This window comes from Hyaena hyaena, unplaced genomic scaffold, assembly GCF_003009895.1.
Source record: "Hyaena hyaena isolate Hyena2069 unplaced genomic scaffold, ASM300989v1 scaffold_231, whole genome shotgun sequence".
NCBI classification, from domain to species: Eukaryota; Metazoa; Chordata; class Mammalia; order Carnivora; family Hyaenidae; genus Hyaena; species Hyaena hyaena.
Genome location: NW_024080862.1, coordinates 1,081,899 through 1,097,070, shown reverse-complemented (window position 1 = coordinate 1,097,070; position 15,172 = coordinate 1,081,899). Strand labels below are relative to the sequence as shown.

The 15,172-nt window shown below is 57.3% G+C and overlaps 1 protein-coding gene across 3 annotated transcripts in view; it reads right to left on the bottom strand.

The window, feature by feature from the left end:
• Positions 1 to 2,170: 2,170 nt before the first annotated feature.
• NISCH (nischarin) overlaps positions 2,171 to 15,172 on the bottom strand; it is a 33,162-nt gene continuing 20,160 nt past the window's right edge. The window contains exons 14-21 of one of the 3 annotated variants that reach the window (XM_039243618.1): positions 11,300 to 11,424; positions 10,188 to 10,237; positions 7,897 to 9,297; positions 5,760 to 6,192; positions 5,099 to 5,255; positions 4,474 to 4,602; positions 3,817 to 3,978; positions 2,171 to 3,401 (exon numbers count right to left, since the gene is read on the bottom strand). In XM_039243618.1, coding sequence (XP_039099549.1) covers positions 2,791 to 3,401; positions 3,817 to 3,978; positions 4,474 to 4,602; positions 5,099 to 5,255; positions 5,760 to 6,192; positions 7,897 to 9,297; positions 10,188 to 10,237; positions 11,300 to 11,424 — 3,068 coding nt within the window. In that variant the 3' untranslated portion in view covers positions 2,171 to 2,790. Of the gene's footprint in view, positions 3,402 to 3,816; positions 3,979 to 4,059; positions 4,384 to 4,473; positions 4,603 to 5,098; positions 5,256 to 5,759; positions 6,193 to 7,896; positions 9,298 to 10,187; positions 10,238 to 11,299; positions 11,425 to 13,956; positions 15,024 to 15,172 lie in introns of those variants that run through there. The other 2 variants (XM_039243619.1, XM_039243620.1) reach the window with 2 other exon arrangements.

Genomic DNA, 15,172 nt, shown 5'->3' with positions numbered 1-15,172 from the left:
CAGGACAGCCAGTGTGGGGAACGAGCTCCAGGAGGCAGGCACAGGGCAGGCAGGCGGAACGGGGCGGGCAGTCGCTTTAAAAGCAGCCTGGAAGCCCCGCCAGTTCACCCCCCACAGGAACCCGCCAGGATTTCCTTCTGCTATCAGCAGCCTGCAGGCGGAAGGGAAGGTGCTGGCCGCTGACCCCTGCATGGTCGGCCTGGGCCTTGCTTGGGGTTTCCTGGCCTGGGACCCTCCTCTTGGCATCACAGCCCCCAAGCCCACCATCAGCCACAAGCCTGGGGCTTATCAGAGGGAGTGAAGCAAATCTCAATGCAAACAACTGTCCGGCCCATGTCTGCAGGCCCGGCCTGTATCATTCAGAGGTTCTGGTGGTGGGGGGCTCTGGCAGTTGAGGGTACGGCAGCCCCTCATTCAGGTCTATCTGTCTTGACCTTTCCAACTGCTGAGAGCAGCCATGAGGCCCGTGCTAAGCAGACAGCGCATCAGACCCTTCTTTGGCTCACCTGCCCCAGCCACACCCTCCACCGTGTCCCTGCACCCTCCTTCTCTCCCCAAGGGGCCTCCTGGGTTCCCACTGTACCCTAAACCCCTCTACCAGCCCCTGACCTTGCCTGCTCTGCCACAGGCCTCTCTACTCCCTAACCTACTGCTGTTCCCCTAGATCCTTTCACAGGGCCTCACCCTAAGGTCAACCTCAGGTCAAGGGTCACCAGCTGTCATCCCCTCCTAGCACTTGCCACCAGCTGACACTGTGTATTTCATTTATTCTCTGTCCTCTGCTGGAATGTCAGCTATGGGAGAGCAGGGATGGTGTCTGGCTGCTTCTCACAGGGGATGCTGAGCACAGATTTGGGGAGTGAATGAAGGCAGGCAGGCAGGCACCTTTATCACCCCTGTTACTGGTGGGGAAACTAGACTCAGTGCTGGGGCACTTGTCTAAAGTTGCTTGGCTAATCAGGATTAAGGTCCCATCGTCAACGCTTAAGGTCGGCTGCCTACAGGGCCCTGTGCACTACACGGCACAGCCTCTTGCCAGTAGGCTCTGTCCTCATGGAGCCAGGCAGGGGTCGGCTGTCATACTGGTCTATGGGGCCTTGTAACAGTAGCTCAGATGGTGAGGCCTGTGTATGTCATACCTACGGGTGGTGGACCCTGCCTCCGGTGGGCACCATTCCCATTTACATACAACAGATAGAGGCAGGTGGCCATGTAAACATCTTCAATAAAAGCCTAGTAAGGAGAAAACCTGGTCACCTGCCTCCTCCTCCTAAGCAGGCCTCTCCCCTTACTGGCAGGAGGAGCCACTGACCGGGCTAGCTTTTGAAACCCGGCTGGGGAGTGGTAGGTGGGGAGACCTTCCCATATGTGGCCCCCGCCCCCACTCCCCACGGCCTTCTTGAGGCTGACCAATGCCCCAGACCCTCTGCAGGCCCCAAGGACGAACATGAGTTGCAGGCTGGAAGCTGGGCTGGCCACCCTCCTCTCAACTCTTCTCCAGTCCTGCCTGGCCCAAATGGCCCCAGGGCCTTGGGGACTGAGGCTCCTCGCTGGGCCAGGATTGAAGAAACAAGTGGGGCCCCAGGGCCCCACTCTGGCGGTAGGAATGGGGTAAGAAAGGGTGGGACACGAGCTGGCTCCCAAAGACATCCCAGGTCCTCATCTGGCAGGGCTCCCTGGGGCAACCCCTGCTTCTCTGAGAACAGGAACATACTATCTACCACCTGGAGCCACCACAGGCCGTCTTCCTCCTGGTGCTCCTGGTAGACAAACCCCCCAGACCCCACCCTACATAATCCCAGGCTCCAGGCCTTACCCTCACAACACGCTGCAGCTTCCGCTGGGGCCGGGCGGGGTGGGGTGTTCCAGGACCTGCAGGAGGCAGAAAGACCCTGTACCAGTGCGCCCGGAGGCTCACGGTCTAACCCCAGGCCAGCATGGCCCCACCCCAAGGGTCCCCCAGCACCTTCCCCGTGCCGGCACTCCCCTGCCAGCACCACCCTGGGAGAGCAGCTACTTTGCCCTCTGTGCCCTTCTCCCTCCCCCCGACCCCCCTAGCCCCAGAAGCTCACCTTCCTGCTTCTCTAGGATACCCTCTCCCTCATGCCAGCCCTGCCCAGATCCAGTGCCCTGCTGGGACCCCAGTGGCCCGTGAAATAAAAGACCCAGACTGTGTCAAACTCTGCTTTATTGGAATAGAGAAAACAGGCAACAGGAATCATACTCGGTGCTGGTAGCTCTAGGTCCCCTGCCCCCACCCCTCTCAGCCCCCAGGCCTGGGGACCCCTGTCCCCATGGGGCTCTCCCACTTGTCTGGACCAGCAGAGGCCTCCACTTTGGAAAACTGCACGGGGCAGGAGCTTCTGACGTGTATTTTGCCACCAGCTTCACGATTAGCAGCAAACGGCACAATGACGGCACGTGACTGGATTGGACATTTCAGGAAAGGACACAAAGAAGAATAAATTGGACCCACGGTGCCACACGTTAATAACGGCCCCACGATAGAAGACACGACACTAGAGTGCCAGCTACACCACAGCAGGGCAAGCGACAAACCACAGGAGGCTGCCGGCACACGGTGGTCCTGGAGGGGCCCGGCGCTTCCACTCCCATTACTGGAAAGAAATAACTGAACGCCTATGTTCACGTTCTCTGTGAGGACAGTCAAATGAAGGTACCCAAAAGGGAGGAGACAACACTTTAAAAACAACAAAGAAAGCCTGCTTCCCACCCTGCGTGGACGCCAGGGTGGGCATGGCAGGCAGCAGGGGCTGGCTGCGGTCTGGGCTAGCCGGTGAGCTCAACAGGCAGCTCACGGCCACACAGGGCCTCCCACTGACGAGCCAGCAGCGAGATGAGCTTCTCTCGGCTCTCGGCGCTGGGGACAAACACCTGCCACTGGACCTCACGGCCCTGGCCACCGCTGGCCGGGCCACCTGGTACCTCCCCAAAGTGGTCCGGGGTGACGCTGCCCATGAGGTCACGGCCCTGCACATCGTCAAAGATGAGGGTGAGAGCCTGTGGGTAGGTCTGGTAGCCCATGAGCACACGGTCCAGGTCTCGGACACGGCGGCCGTCGTCCAGCCGGTACCGGTCTCTCTGTGGCGGCTCTTTGGCAAACTCAGGCAACGGGTAGTGGACGAAGTCCTCGTCCAGGAGGAAGATCTCGGCGCTGGTGAGCAGCAGCGTTTTGGGGCGCAGCATGCCCCTGCAGCGCCCGGGTGGTGGCGCGCCCACCTGGAAGGCCTGCACATACAGCAGGATGCTGAGGGCCGGCGCCTTCTCTGGGTCAGCCATCTTCTGGGCCACAGTGAAAGTCAGGTCCCCAATCTCCTCCTCACTGGGGTAGGTGAACTTGACACGGCTCGAGTGGATCAGCTCGTAGTTTTCCATCTTCCCTGCAGAGAGAGACGGCCACCAGGGCTGGAGCCTGGAACTTGCCCGCTGTGGGGCCTGGAGCACCAGCAAACCCAAGCCACCCAGAATGGCAGCATAAGGGGCTGTCAGAAGCAGGGGAGTGCTCCAGGCCCCCATGCTTGGGAAGGAGACCCATGGGCCAGCAGCTCAATGCTGACCAGACACTTGAGATGCATGTGTCAAGTGGCTGAGGGTTTGCCGGGAGAGAGGCTCTGCGGTGAAAAAGCTCATGTGAAACCCCAGCTGGCTAAGCAGGAAAGACAAAAAGTGAGAAGGCAGAGGGGATTCTGGGCACAGAGAGGTGCTCTGGGGTCTGCTGTGGCCCTCAGGGTCAGGGAGGAGGTCGGTGACATCAGCCCAGGTGGCCTGTCTACAGCCTGAGTCATGTGGGAGTACCTGTGGTCTTGTTTCCAAACTCAGAGTAGAAGTCCTTGTCGACGGGTTCAGGGGAGGGTGTGCGCTCTAGGGAGGAGAGCACGGCCATGAGGTGCTGGAGGAAACAGTGTGTCAGGTAGCTGTCCCGTGTCAAGCATGTAACCACCTGGACCGGGGAGGAGCCTGCAGGAGAAGGGGCTGGTCATGGTTGCAAGCTGCCACCCCCAGGCCCCCATCCACCCCCCACTGCCCCGCCCCACCGAGACTACAGAGCTGGGAGGGCCCACGTGGGAAAGCATCACGAGGCCCAGGGAGATAGCTATTTCTCAGGCCGGAAGGGCTGTGACATTTTTCTGGAAGGGGATGCAGAGACATTAGGGGAAAAGCTTAGCTTTCTCTCTTCAGGAAGTATGAGTCAGAAACATCCTGCCCGTGAGCCCTGGGCCCACTCTGCCTGCCAGCCGGCCACTTGGTTGCCTTGGTCCCCGCCTCGCGCTTGAGCCCTGGGGGGGTTCTGCACGCTCAGCAGTTCCTGAAGCTGCTTCCTCCCGCTCCGGTGAACTGACTTGTGAGCAGAGATAATTCAGCCTGCGATAAGGCACCCACATGTGGAAGGTGGAATCCCACTGGTGACGCTGGCCTTCACCCAAAATCGGAAAAAGCACAGCGGTCACTCACCCGTCAGCCGGAAATACTGGTCGAAAAGTCCAACGTTGACTGCCTGCAAGTCACTGAGCTTTAAAACAAAGCACTGGGAGATGTGGAAGGGACTGTTGTTGTAGTCCGTGTTCTTCTGATGCCAGAAATCTACGATGGAAAGACAGGAAGCAAGCGTGGTGCTGGCTGTGCCAGGCGAGCATGAGGGTCCCAGGTGTGTGGCTGTGTCCAGCAGGAAGGGGTGCCCCTGGCCAGCCTGGTCTGCTGAGGCCTGGCAAGGAGCCACTGCCACCTCTTATGCACACGAGGCCTCACGGGCAATGCCTTGCCTGGCTCAGCAGAGTCACAAGGAGCCCTACGACAGGCCACTGGCTCAGCCTCCCACTCAGGCCCCAAGCCCTCCTCGTCACTGCCAGTTCCTAGGGACTCACTGGACCTGCTGCACTCAAGCCCTGGCCTCCGGTCTGATGACAGCTCCAGGGGAAAGTGTGGTTATCAACCCCCTTCCTCAGACAAGGGACACTCGGCCTGGCAGTGCTGACTCGCTGCTGCATGAGGCCACACAGCTGGCTCTAGAGACAGAGCCCGGCCGGTCTCCTCAGGCACTGCTCTGAGCTCCGGGGTGCCAGCAGGCCCTGGTGCCTACCCTGTAGTGGCTCTGAGAAGTAGCGGCGGAGGCCGTCGTGCAGCACGAAGTACACAGCCTTGGTGGAGAGCAGCACGCAGGCGGTCACCTCCAGCCCCGGGGTCTGGTAGAACACCACTGAGGACCACATGAGGTGCCTCAGTTCCTCGTTTTCAACCTGGATACAGAAAGGCCAGGTCTGGGCCCAGGGCACACAACCCTCTTCTAGGCTGTACCTGAAAACAGAGCTCTGGACAGGGAAATCCCCACCAGCCCCACTGCCCTGGTGACCTGCATGTACCAGTGACATGCCCCCAATCTCAGAGGAAGAGACACAAGACCCTCATCGCATCTTGTCAACACATTTATAAACTTGGAAGCAGAGGAGAATTCGAGGGTAGGAGATAAATGTGGGGCAGGATAGGCCTGGAGCTGAAGGCTAGGGGTGGCCACAGGGTGAGGTGGTGACAGAGAAGACAACTGACCAGAGGAGAGCAGCCCAGGACCTCCCTCCCCAGGTCCTCAAAGCTGTGACCAGCTAAAGCCAGGGAGGAAAGCCAGCACAGAAGTCCCAGCACCTGCAGCTGACCCCAAGCTGAGCCCCGCTGCAGCCCCCAGGACCAACTGTGCTGCCTTTCTCCACACGAGCATCAGCCAGCGAGCCTGGCTCTGGGGCCATTACCTCAGCAATGCTGCTGTGAAAGAGCTCAATGATGGCACTCCCGTGCAGGCTGGCGATGTGACGGAGCGACGGGCAGGCAGGCAGGTGGGATGGGATCTGATTCTCCTCTGAGGTGGACCGGATCAGGTGCTCGCTTGGGTACTGGGCAGGGGCCTCCGCTTGCACCACAGGCTCTGCTGGGCCCGGAGTGGGGGCCTCCACAGAGCCTGAGGCTGGGAACTCCGCTGAGGACTCCTCTGGGCCCGAGGCCTCTGCTGGGGCCAATGCTGGAAGCGAGGCCTCCACTGGACCTGGTGTCTTCACAGGGTCCGAGGCCTCTGCTGGGGATGGAGCTGGGACCTCCGCCGGGGCTAGGGCCAAGGCTGGCCCCTCCACCAGGTCCGGGGCTGGAGCTGGAGCCTCTGCCGGGGCCTCCTGGGGACGCTCATCATTGCTGCATCCCCCAATCCCCAAGAAACACCGTGTTATCACAGGGACCCCAGGTGGAGGGTCATATCACACACACAAAACCTCATGTCCACCAAGTGCCACATCTGAGGTCACCTGGAGATGTCATCTCTGGGTTCCCTACAGGAAGACAAAACAAAGGGAAAGTGCCAGGCCCTTTTTTCTTGTAAGGGAGATGGGTAGAGGGGAAAGACAGGCCTCCTGGTACCCCAGGGCTGGGATGGCCAGACTTATGTGGCCCAAGGACTAAAAATGCATTTTCAGAAGGTGGTAGAGGTATCAGAAATGCCACTCCAGAATCTGTACAGTGGACCAAGGTGCCCAGGCCTGGGACCTGAGTGCAAATAGACATGACAACCAAAAACAAACTGTTCCTCAGTTTGCCTCTGGGTCCTCCTGAGGTAGCCCACCCTCTCAACCCACCAAGCCACCATACAGGTGGCCACACTGGGTTTTGCTGGTTTAAGTACAGACCAAACAATGTTCAGAACTCTTAAAGCTCAGGTTAGGATCCTTGAGGTTGAGAGGACCCTACAACTGGCCTACATGCCCACACGCCTGTGCCCAGGCTGAAGGGGTCTTTTGGACATCAGCCTCTCTGTTGGGACAGCCCAGCTGTTGAGAGAAATCCCTAGGACCCTGATCTTGCAGAAATCCCTGGGCTGTCTTCCTACTGTCCTGCAGCAGAGATGCATCTGCTGGAATAAAGCAGGGCACCTGTTTTCTGCACTCGGTCCCTACTATGGGCAGGTTTCCAGCCAGGCTTGGGGACAGCAAGGAATTGGAGACAAGGAGTTACCACTCGAAGCCTCAGCACAGGAGCAGGGAGGGGAAGCACCTGAGGACACTGAGTGTCTCTCTGGAAGCCACAGGACTTGAGCTGAGCCCAAGAAGGGTACCCAATTCATTCAGGGAGAGGCTGGAAGCCCTTTGGGAACATCAGTTGGGAGGCAGGGACTGGAGGCAGGCTGCGTGAGATGCTGGGGTGAGAAAGGGTCTCCAGTGCTCACCGAGATGGAAGAGAAAATGAGGTAGGCTGTATCTCAGAGAAAAGGAAGACCAATAGATGAAGGGTTTTCTTGCTCAGGATGGGGAAGCCCCAGCCTATGTGAAGCTGGGGGGCAGGTATGCCCTCCAGGGCACAAGGTCCCTCTGGAGCCTTGGGTTGGGGTGAACTGAGGATACGACTATGGTGGCCCACAGGCTTCCTTCTAGCCTCGGCCCCAGATGGCCCTGAAGGAAACCCAGGGAGGGAGATGGGGGAAGTCTGGCTCAGGCGACAGACCAAAGTGAGGAAGAACAGGACAAGGCTGCCACTACTTCCCTGTCTCCCCTACAGCAAGAAGGAAAGGAGCTTTGAACAAGGGGACCACCCAGGTCACAAACACCTTCACACCTCGCCACTCTTAGCCAACAAGTTCCTCTGGAAGGAATTTACAGAATGGTACGGAGAGAGAGAGCCCCTCAGCAGCCCAGTTCTTGCAGGAGAGGGGTTTCTGGCTCACCACCAGGGTAAGGCTCGGCACCGGGTGTCAGAGGCAGCCAAGAGCAGTGCTGAGGCTAGTCACAGGCCGAGGAGGAGCAGAGGAGCTGGGCCCACTCACACATGCAGGTGCTCAGTGATTTGGGGCAAACGGTCTCAGAAATGGTCCCCCCTGCCACTTCCCTGAGAGCCTGTGCTCAGTCTTACCTGGCCCTGCCCTCAGCAGGCTTGCCATCCACAAGGGGGCTCTGGGATGGGGCCCCAGTCGCAGGGTTCTTGGCGATGACCACGGTCTTTAGGTCCTGCAGCGAGGCTCGCAGCTGGTTGTAGATACGCAGGAAGTGGAACTTCTCGTGGGGCAGCACAAAGATGGCAGTGACAAAGCGATAGCCCACGAGCAGCTCAAGCACATGGCCATCTGCGAAGGCGCCCCGTGGCTGGGTGCAGCTGCGTGTTGGGTCCAGCAGCACTGTGGATAGTGGCACACGGCTGAGCTTGAAGCTGTTGCGGTTGCGACAGTTGTGGGTGCCACGGTTGGGCATGGGGTTGAAGTCGGCCTTGATGACGTTGAGGTGCTGGGGTGTGAGCAGCAGCCAGTAGGGGATGGCAGCCGACTTGACGGCCTCGGAGGGCGCGCAGCAGGAGCGCCGCACAGCCGAGCAGAGCGTGCAACTGGCCCACTCGATGTTGCCCGAGTAGTCCCCGGCGGCGGTTTGCACCATGCGCTTGTCGCTATACACCAGGTAGACAGGAAAGCAGCCCTGGCTGCGTTCCTGGCCGCCGCCCGCCACCTTGTAGAAGGTGAGCAGCTGGCGGAGGAACTCTTGCAGGCTGGTGTGGCTGCCATAGAGCACGGGGCTGCACAGCATGGCCATGTGCTGTGGGGCGAAGCACGAGCGCAGGTCGGCATGGAACTCGTGCAGGTTGGCAGCGTCTGAGATGATGAACAGCGTGTTCTCACTGTGCCGCACCTTGAGCACCAGGCAGAGCTCCGGCATGAGGAAGCCGAACTCTGTGAGATCACCATGGGGGAAACAGAAGACGAAGCGCAGGGACGAGAGGATGTGCTGGCTGCTGCCCCGTGACTCCTGGTGTGGGATCTCAAAGACGGCGATGCCAAAGTCGGTGAGCACAAGGCAGGCTGCGAACTGGCGGATGCTGCCCTGCACGTGGATCAGGAAGCACCAGAGCACCTTGAGGATGCGGATGTGCTCCAGCAGGAAGTCCTCGTCTGCGCCCAGGGCCCACTCCAGAGCTAGACGCTCCTCCTCGCCCTCCTCCTCTTCCTCCTCCTCGTCTTCTTCTTCTTCCCCCTGGCCACCCTCCTCCTCTTCCTCCACATCTGGGGGCCCCATTTCGAAGTAGCGGTTCTCAGCAACGTCCTCCTCATCATCGTCATCCTCGCCCTGCTCGCCCCGGCCCTCCTCCCGCTGGTTGGCAGCCTCGATCCAGGCAGGCAGCTGTCGCTCAATGGCCTGCCGGATGAGTGTGCTCAGGCGCTGGATGAAGTCCTGGTTGGTGGCTGTGTAGCCAATACAGGTAAAGGGCAGGAAGATGATCTGGCCAGACCCAGGAACCACCTGGACCTCTGGCTCTGCATGTTCCAGGCTGTGTGGGGAGAGGCCAAGTCAACGGCATGCTGGGCTGGGCCATCGCTACCACCCCCACGCACAGCGTGCTGCTGCAGCCTGGCCTGGACAGACCGATGCAAGGGTCTCCCGAGCCTTCTCAACAGCTGAGCCTGTTCTGAGCCTACAGCAAGGGGCCCAGTGGGGAGCCAAGGTGCTGGAAGGCTGGGACTGCCAGTTCGTTGAAAGCCCACACTCCCAGCTCAGCCCATAGGCACCAATGCTGTCCTACCCACCCCACACAGGACCAAACAACAGAAGCACCACAAAGACTTCTCAGTCCTTCAGATGCTGACTGTGAGCCCCAAAGACAACGAGAGCTCAAGGGTATGAAGTCACTGGTTGACAACAGCTCCCTTCAGGAGTACCCAGGGGCCTCTGGGATGGAGTTAGGCAGTAAGCTAGGTGGGTCTTAGGACTTTCCACATTTAAATACTAGCTTCTCTTGGCCACTGTTCCCCTTGTGAAAAAGCAATATAGAGAACAGCATTGGGAAACTTCTATAAAAGGTCAGAAAGTAAACACTTCAGGTTTTGGGGGCCACCCCACCCACATGTTCTTTTTTTAATAGTGCTTTAAGAACAGAACAATCATTCTTAGCTCACAGGCTATACAAAATAAAAAAGGCTGTGGACCAGACTGGCCTTAATCTGCTGACCCCCAGTGTGGGATAACGTTGTCAAGCAAACTTCAGAGATTAGAATTTGGAAACAGACCAGAGCCCACCTCATTACTGTTTGTTTATTTAAAGGAAGAAAGTTTTGAAGGGCTTCTATGAACAGATCCTTAAAAAAAATCCAACTGGTTCCCACTAGCCCACAGCTGGGCATGTGCAGGAGGCCTAGAATGCCTTCTCTACCTCTTCCTTACCTCACACCACCAACAGCTCCTGGCACGTCCCGTAAATCGTCAGAAGGTGCCTGACAGAGAAGGACATGGAGTGAGCCCCCTACTTGCTACAGCCATTCCCTGGCATTCACTGGGTGCCTGGCTCAAGGTCAGGCACCCCCTGCCCCCCAACATCCCCATGCTTCCCTCAGGGATGGATTCTGGGGCCCAGAAAGAGACTCATCCAGTCCCCGCACCAGTGCACAGCAGGGCTGAGACTCCTGTCCATGCCCCCAAACTGCAGCTCAGCATGTGTTCTAGGTCTGGCATCTGAGTGCTCCTCATGACACTCCAGAGCACTCCACACGGTCAGTCTACCAATCTGGCAACTGGCCAGCAGAGGACTCAATGAGCAGAGGCTAGGCAGCACTTGGCATGGCACTCCTAATGGTCTCTGGGCAGTGTGTGACCCTGGGGAGAGTGAAGGGAAGAGTGCCAAGGAGTGTGGGGACAGAGTAAGAACCCCACAGACTGCCCAGGGTCACAGGGCCATGACCCTGGACTGCTGAACACAGCCAGGGTTCGATGGAGGCCCAGGTACCAAGCATACTCCCTACACACGAGACCCTCACATCATCACACTTGCCGTCCTCCTCTCTTCCCAGGACTCAGGGAAAAGTTCCAGAACCCTCAGTTACAGACACAGAGGAGGTGCTGGAGTCACAGTGTGTCCCAGACTACTAAGGTAACATGCAGGAGCAGGCAGAATAGCCCAGGGTGCCAGGCAACAGGGGAGCAGCTCTTCCTGATGGGAGTAGGACCCAAACAATCCCTGCTTGGGGACTTTTGGACTGCCTTTCGCAGGGCAGTCCACTCACAGGAGCTAAGGACCACCTGGCTTTGTCCCCCAGGGCCTAGTGAGAGAGAACTGCCTGTTCCTATCAGCCCTGAGAGACAGGTGGATAGACAGACAACAGATGGAATATAAACCGCTCATCACAAAGCAGAGTGGACCAAGCAGCAATTGCATCTGCCCCAGCTCCAGCCAGACCACCTCCTACTTCCGGCCAAGGCACCTCCTACTTCCGGACAGCCCCAGGCAGGAGCCGGTCCACAGAGATAACCAAGCCCCCGCAGCAGCAGGAGGGTGTTACCTGTCCTGCAGGGATGGACTCTAAGGAATCAGAGCATCCCCGGGCAATGGGCCGGTCTTCAGGAGTCAGACTGTCGGTGGATGAGAGGCTGCTGGCCAGGGCCTCCTCTTGCACGAACATGATTCCTGGAGAGACCAGGGGCAGGCGGGCAGGGCAGGCAGGGAAAGTAGCCATTCAACACACAGGGCTGGGCCCTCAGGCTACTGGCACTGACTGGGGGCCTTTTCAGACCCCCTACCCCAGCCGCGTGGATCACAGAAGAAAACATTAAAAATGGAAATCTTTAAGAAATCTCTAAGAAAGAACAAATGACTGCTTATCTAACCTCAGGGCAGGGACAGACTTTCTAAACCTAAATCCAAAGGAAAAAAATGAAGATGTGTATGACTATGTAACAACCAAACTTCTGTAAGAAACCTAAGACATAGCAAAGTGAAACGAAACGAGAAAAAATTACTTGCGATACTTGGTAAAGGCGTGTGTCTTTAATCTACAAAACGCTCTTCCAGATAACAAAAACAGGAGGGGAAAGCTGGAAACCCCGTTAGGAGACCACAGGATGATGAAGAGATGTCCCCAAAGGAATGGCCACCAGAAAGAATGCAGGAAGCGATGCGCACTTGCACAGGGAGCTACAGAAGGGCAAGTGGGAAGACGACCTCCGTTTTGCCTCACTTTGGCAAGGGCCTGACTGAATGCATGGCCTAGACTTGGCCTAACTGGGCAGAGGTGGGCAGTGGGGCATGAGCTGGCCTGCCCGCTGGGAGAGCAGTTTGGCAGTATGTCCATCAAGAGCCTGAAACGTGTTCACTCCTAGAGCCTCTTTCTAGGGAAATCACTGAAGTTGGCCCCATCCCCCCAATAACATAGCATCTCTGCAGCGCTTCACAGACACATAAGGGCTCAGAACCCCCCGTTCGGCCAGGCCTTCTTCCAGGCTGTTTTCTTCTGTGGCTGGCAAGGACAATCCGTGCTTGGCACCCATGGCCTGTTTTCTGCAGGACACCCCCCACTGACCCTCCCTCTGGCCACCTCCATGGACAGCACACTGACTCATGCACCCCAGAACCACATGGTTTTCTTAAATCCTGATGAGTCTGTTTTATGAACACAGCATGTCCCAGCCTGTTACTTTACTCCAAACGTTTTCTACACTGATGGAGGATAAAGACTTTTTAAAAACATTCCTAAATGCAGCTAGTTGGGAGAACACTGAGCACTCACTCCAATTTTGCAGAGGTTTGGAGCTTAGGGCTTGCCTCCACAGCATGGCTTTGCCAATAGTCACCATGGTTCGATGAAATGACTGAGCTCCAACAGTCATGGACCCTTGTTCAGCTCAACTGCACCCCAGGGACAGGACAACTCATGCAGTCCAAGTCCTTTGCCCATGGGCTAGCCAGGATGGCAGCCCAAGCCCAGACACTCCCAAAAGCAAAGCAGCAGGCGCTGTGCAGAGGCAGGAAGGCAGCAAGCACACAGCCATGCGTGAAGCGCACTGTTCTCTCCTGGAGTGCACCCCTCTCCTTCCCTCACTCGCTCAGATTCTGCCATCCTTTGAGGTTTACCTCACATACTAACCTCCACGGGCAAAGCTCTCTCTGCTCTAGGCATGGCTCTCTCTTCTACAAATGCCCCATCATTCCACCCTGTTCTCCCTTGGGTACACAAGGTCACCTCCCCCAAGATATTCCAAGTTCCTCAGGGGAACTGTCTTGGTCATCTGGAAACCTCTGATAAGGATGCAGGCAAGGGAAGCCCTTACTGACCATTTCTGCTGAGCCAGGAGCAGTGTTAAGCGCTCCCCCAGCATTAGCTCATGCACACCTCTCATTATTTACCACAGTTCATCAAATCTAAGATGCGTGGGTGGGGCGCCATCTTGGTCTTAGCAGGTGTCCACGGAAGGCTTTCACACGACTCCATCACGAATACCAGCTGGCTGACAGCGACTACGAGATGCCACTGATTGAAAGACGCATCTTAATTTCAGACAAGTCACAGGGTGGAAACGGGTGCATCTTAGAATCGATGAAGTAGGGTGTATCCACTTTACAGTTGAGAAAACAGAACTTCAGAGAGGCTGCAAGTTGCTTGAAGGAACGCGGCCATGGAAGCTGGGATGCAAACTGAGCCGAATGCCTCCCAGGTGCCTGCTCCTAACCACTTCTCTACAGACCTGGCTGAAGCGTCAACTCTGGCATTTCACACGTCAGCCCCTACTGGTCACAATCCTCCATGGCTCCAACAAGCTGGCTAACGGCTCCTGAGATAACCAGAGGCCTGGTGTTAACTGGAGAGCACCCAGCTTATTCACAAGTATGTTCACCTCTATAGGCGGGAGCAGGCTGGGAACATAACTGCTCCCTTCGGGAGAAATCCTGGCCATCCAGGCAAGACCCTGGACGGGCAGCACACAGCTGAACACAAACATTTCTCCACCTTAGTGAGAAAAAGCATTTTCTTGCCACTACCCACCCACACCCTGTTTGGAACTGAGGAAATGTGGACAGGGACAGTCTTTCTGCTTCCTTCCTGGACCATGGACTGTACAAACAAGTGGTCAGGAAGGGTCACTCAGAGGATGAGACGAGAGGCATCAAGAGTGCCTAGATGGGGCCCGAATTCTGTGGTTTCTCACAAAAAGGAAAGAGATGTGCACACAAAGACATCCACTGCAGTTTTATTTATAAGAGGTGCAAATCTGGAGACAACGTCTAAATGTCCGGTAGCTGGGAAAGGGAGAGCAGACTACAGCGAGCCGCCCTGTGGCATGTCCCCAGGAGTGGGGCAGTGGGGGAGGGGCTGCCTGCAGCTGTGGCTCTGGGGACAGACACCTCACATCCCCCTGCCCACAGTCTACACTTTATCTGGTTTTCTGCTTGCTTGTTCACTCACACGCTCACTCGTTCATCGATTCAACACACTGACTGAGAACCAGCTGGTTCTCGGCCTCAAGGACCAGTTTCATCTCCCTGCCCCCAAGAAGCCTAGTCACACGGCTCCTCCGCAGGCCGGCCAGTGCTGTGACACGGCAGCTCGAAGCAGTGGCCCCCAAGGGGGCTTTGGCCCAGCGGCAGGGAAGCTTCTTCACTGGGATACAAACCCTTGCCCCTTTCAGGTAAAAAAATAACCAAAATTTCTCAGTCAAGGGTGTTATAAAAGCAGACTGATAATCACTCTGGCCCCTACCACCACCACTCCATTCTCCTGAACTCTCTTTCCTATCTCACGGTCATGACCTTGGTGTGCTCCCCTGCCACGGGCCCTCCGATTTAACTCGAGCGCTTCCCCTTTCTTCCTAGCCAGGTCCCCTCTCTCTAATGTCATGGCGGCAAGAGTATTTTGTACCACAGCTCAATCTCCTTTGCATCCTCTGACATTTGTCACATCTCATGTTTTGCTGGCGTAAATAACGCTGCAGTGAGCATTTCGCCTCCCCCTTCCCCATTAACTCAACCCGCTAAGATAAAATCCCCACCATAGGGGTTACCAGGTCAAGGGGTGGGAACGGTTTTCTGGCTCTTGAAACATAGGGTCAAACTGTTTTCCCAAGACCTCACACCAAGTTCTGCGTCTCCAGGAGCCCGGGCGGGCGGCGTTCTTTCCTGTGTGTCCCGAGCCTTGGCTCCACTCGGGACGGCACACCCTCCCCTCTTCCGTGGGGGCCGGGCCAGCAGACACTCTCATGGGACCTGCTTCACTCACTCATCTCCGAGGATGCCTGGGTTCAGAGGTGAAAGCCCTTTGAAAACGCTAAGACAGTGGGCGGGTGAAGGGAACTGGTCTTCCATGGGTCCATGGACAGCCCATGCTGGCCCCACACACAGTGTTTTGGGGCTGGATCACACCGCGAGAGCCACAGAGGTGAGG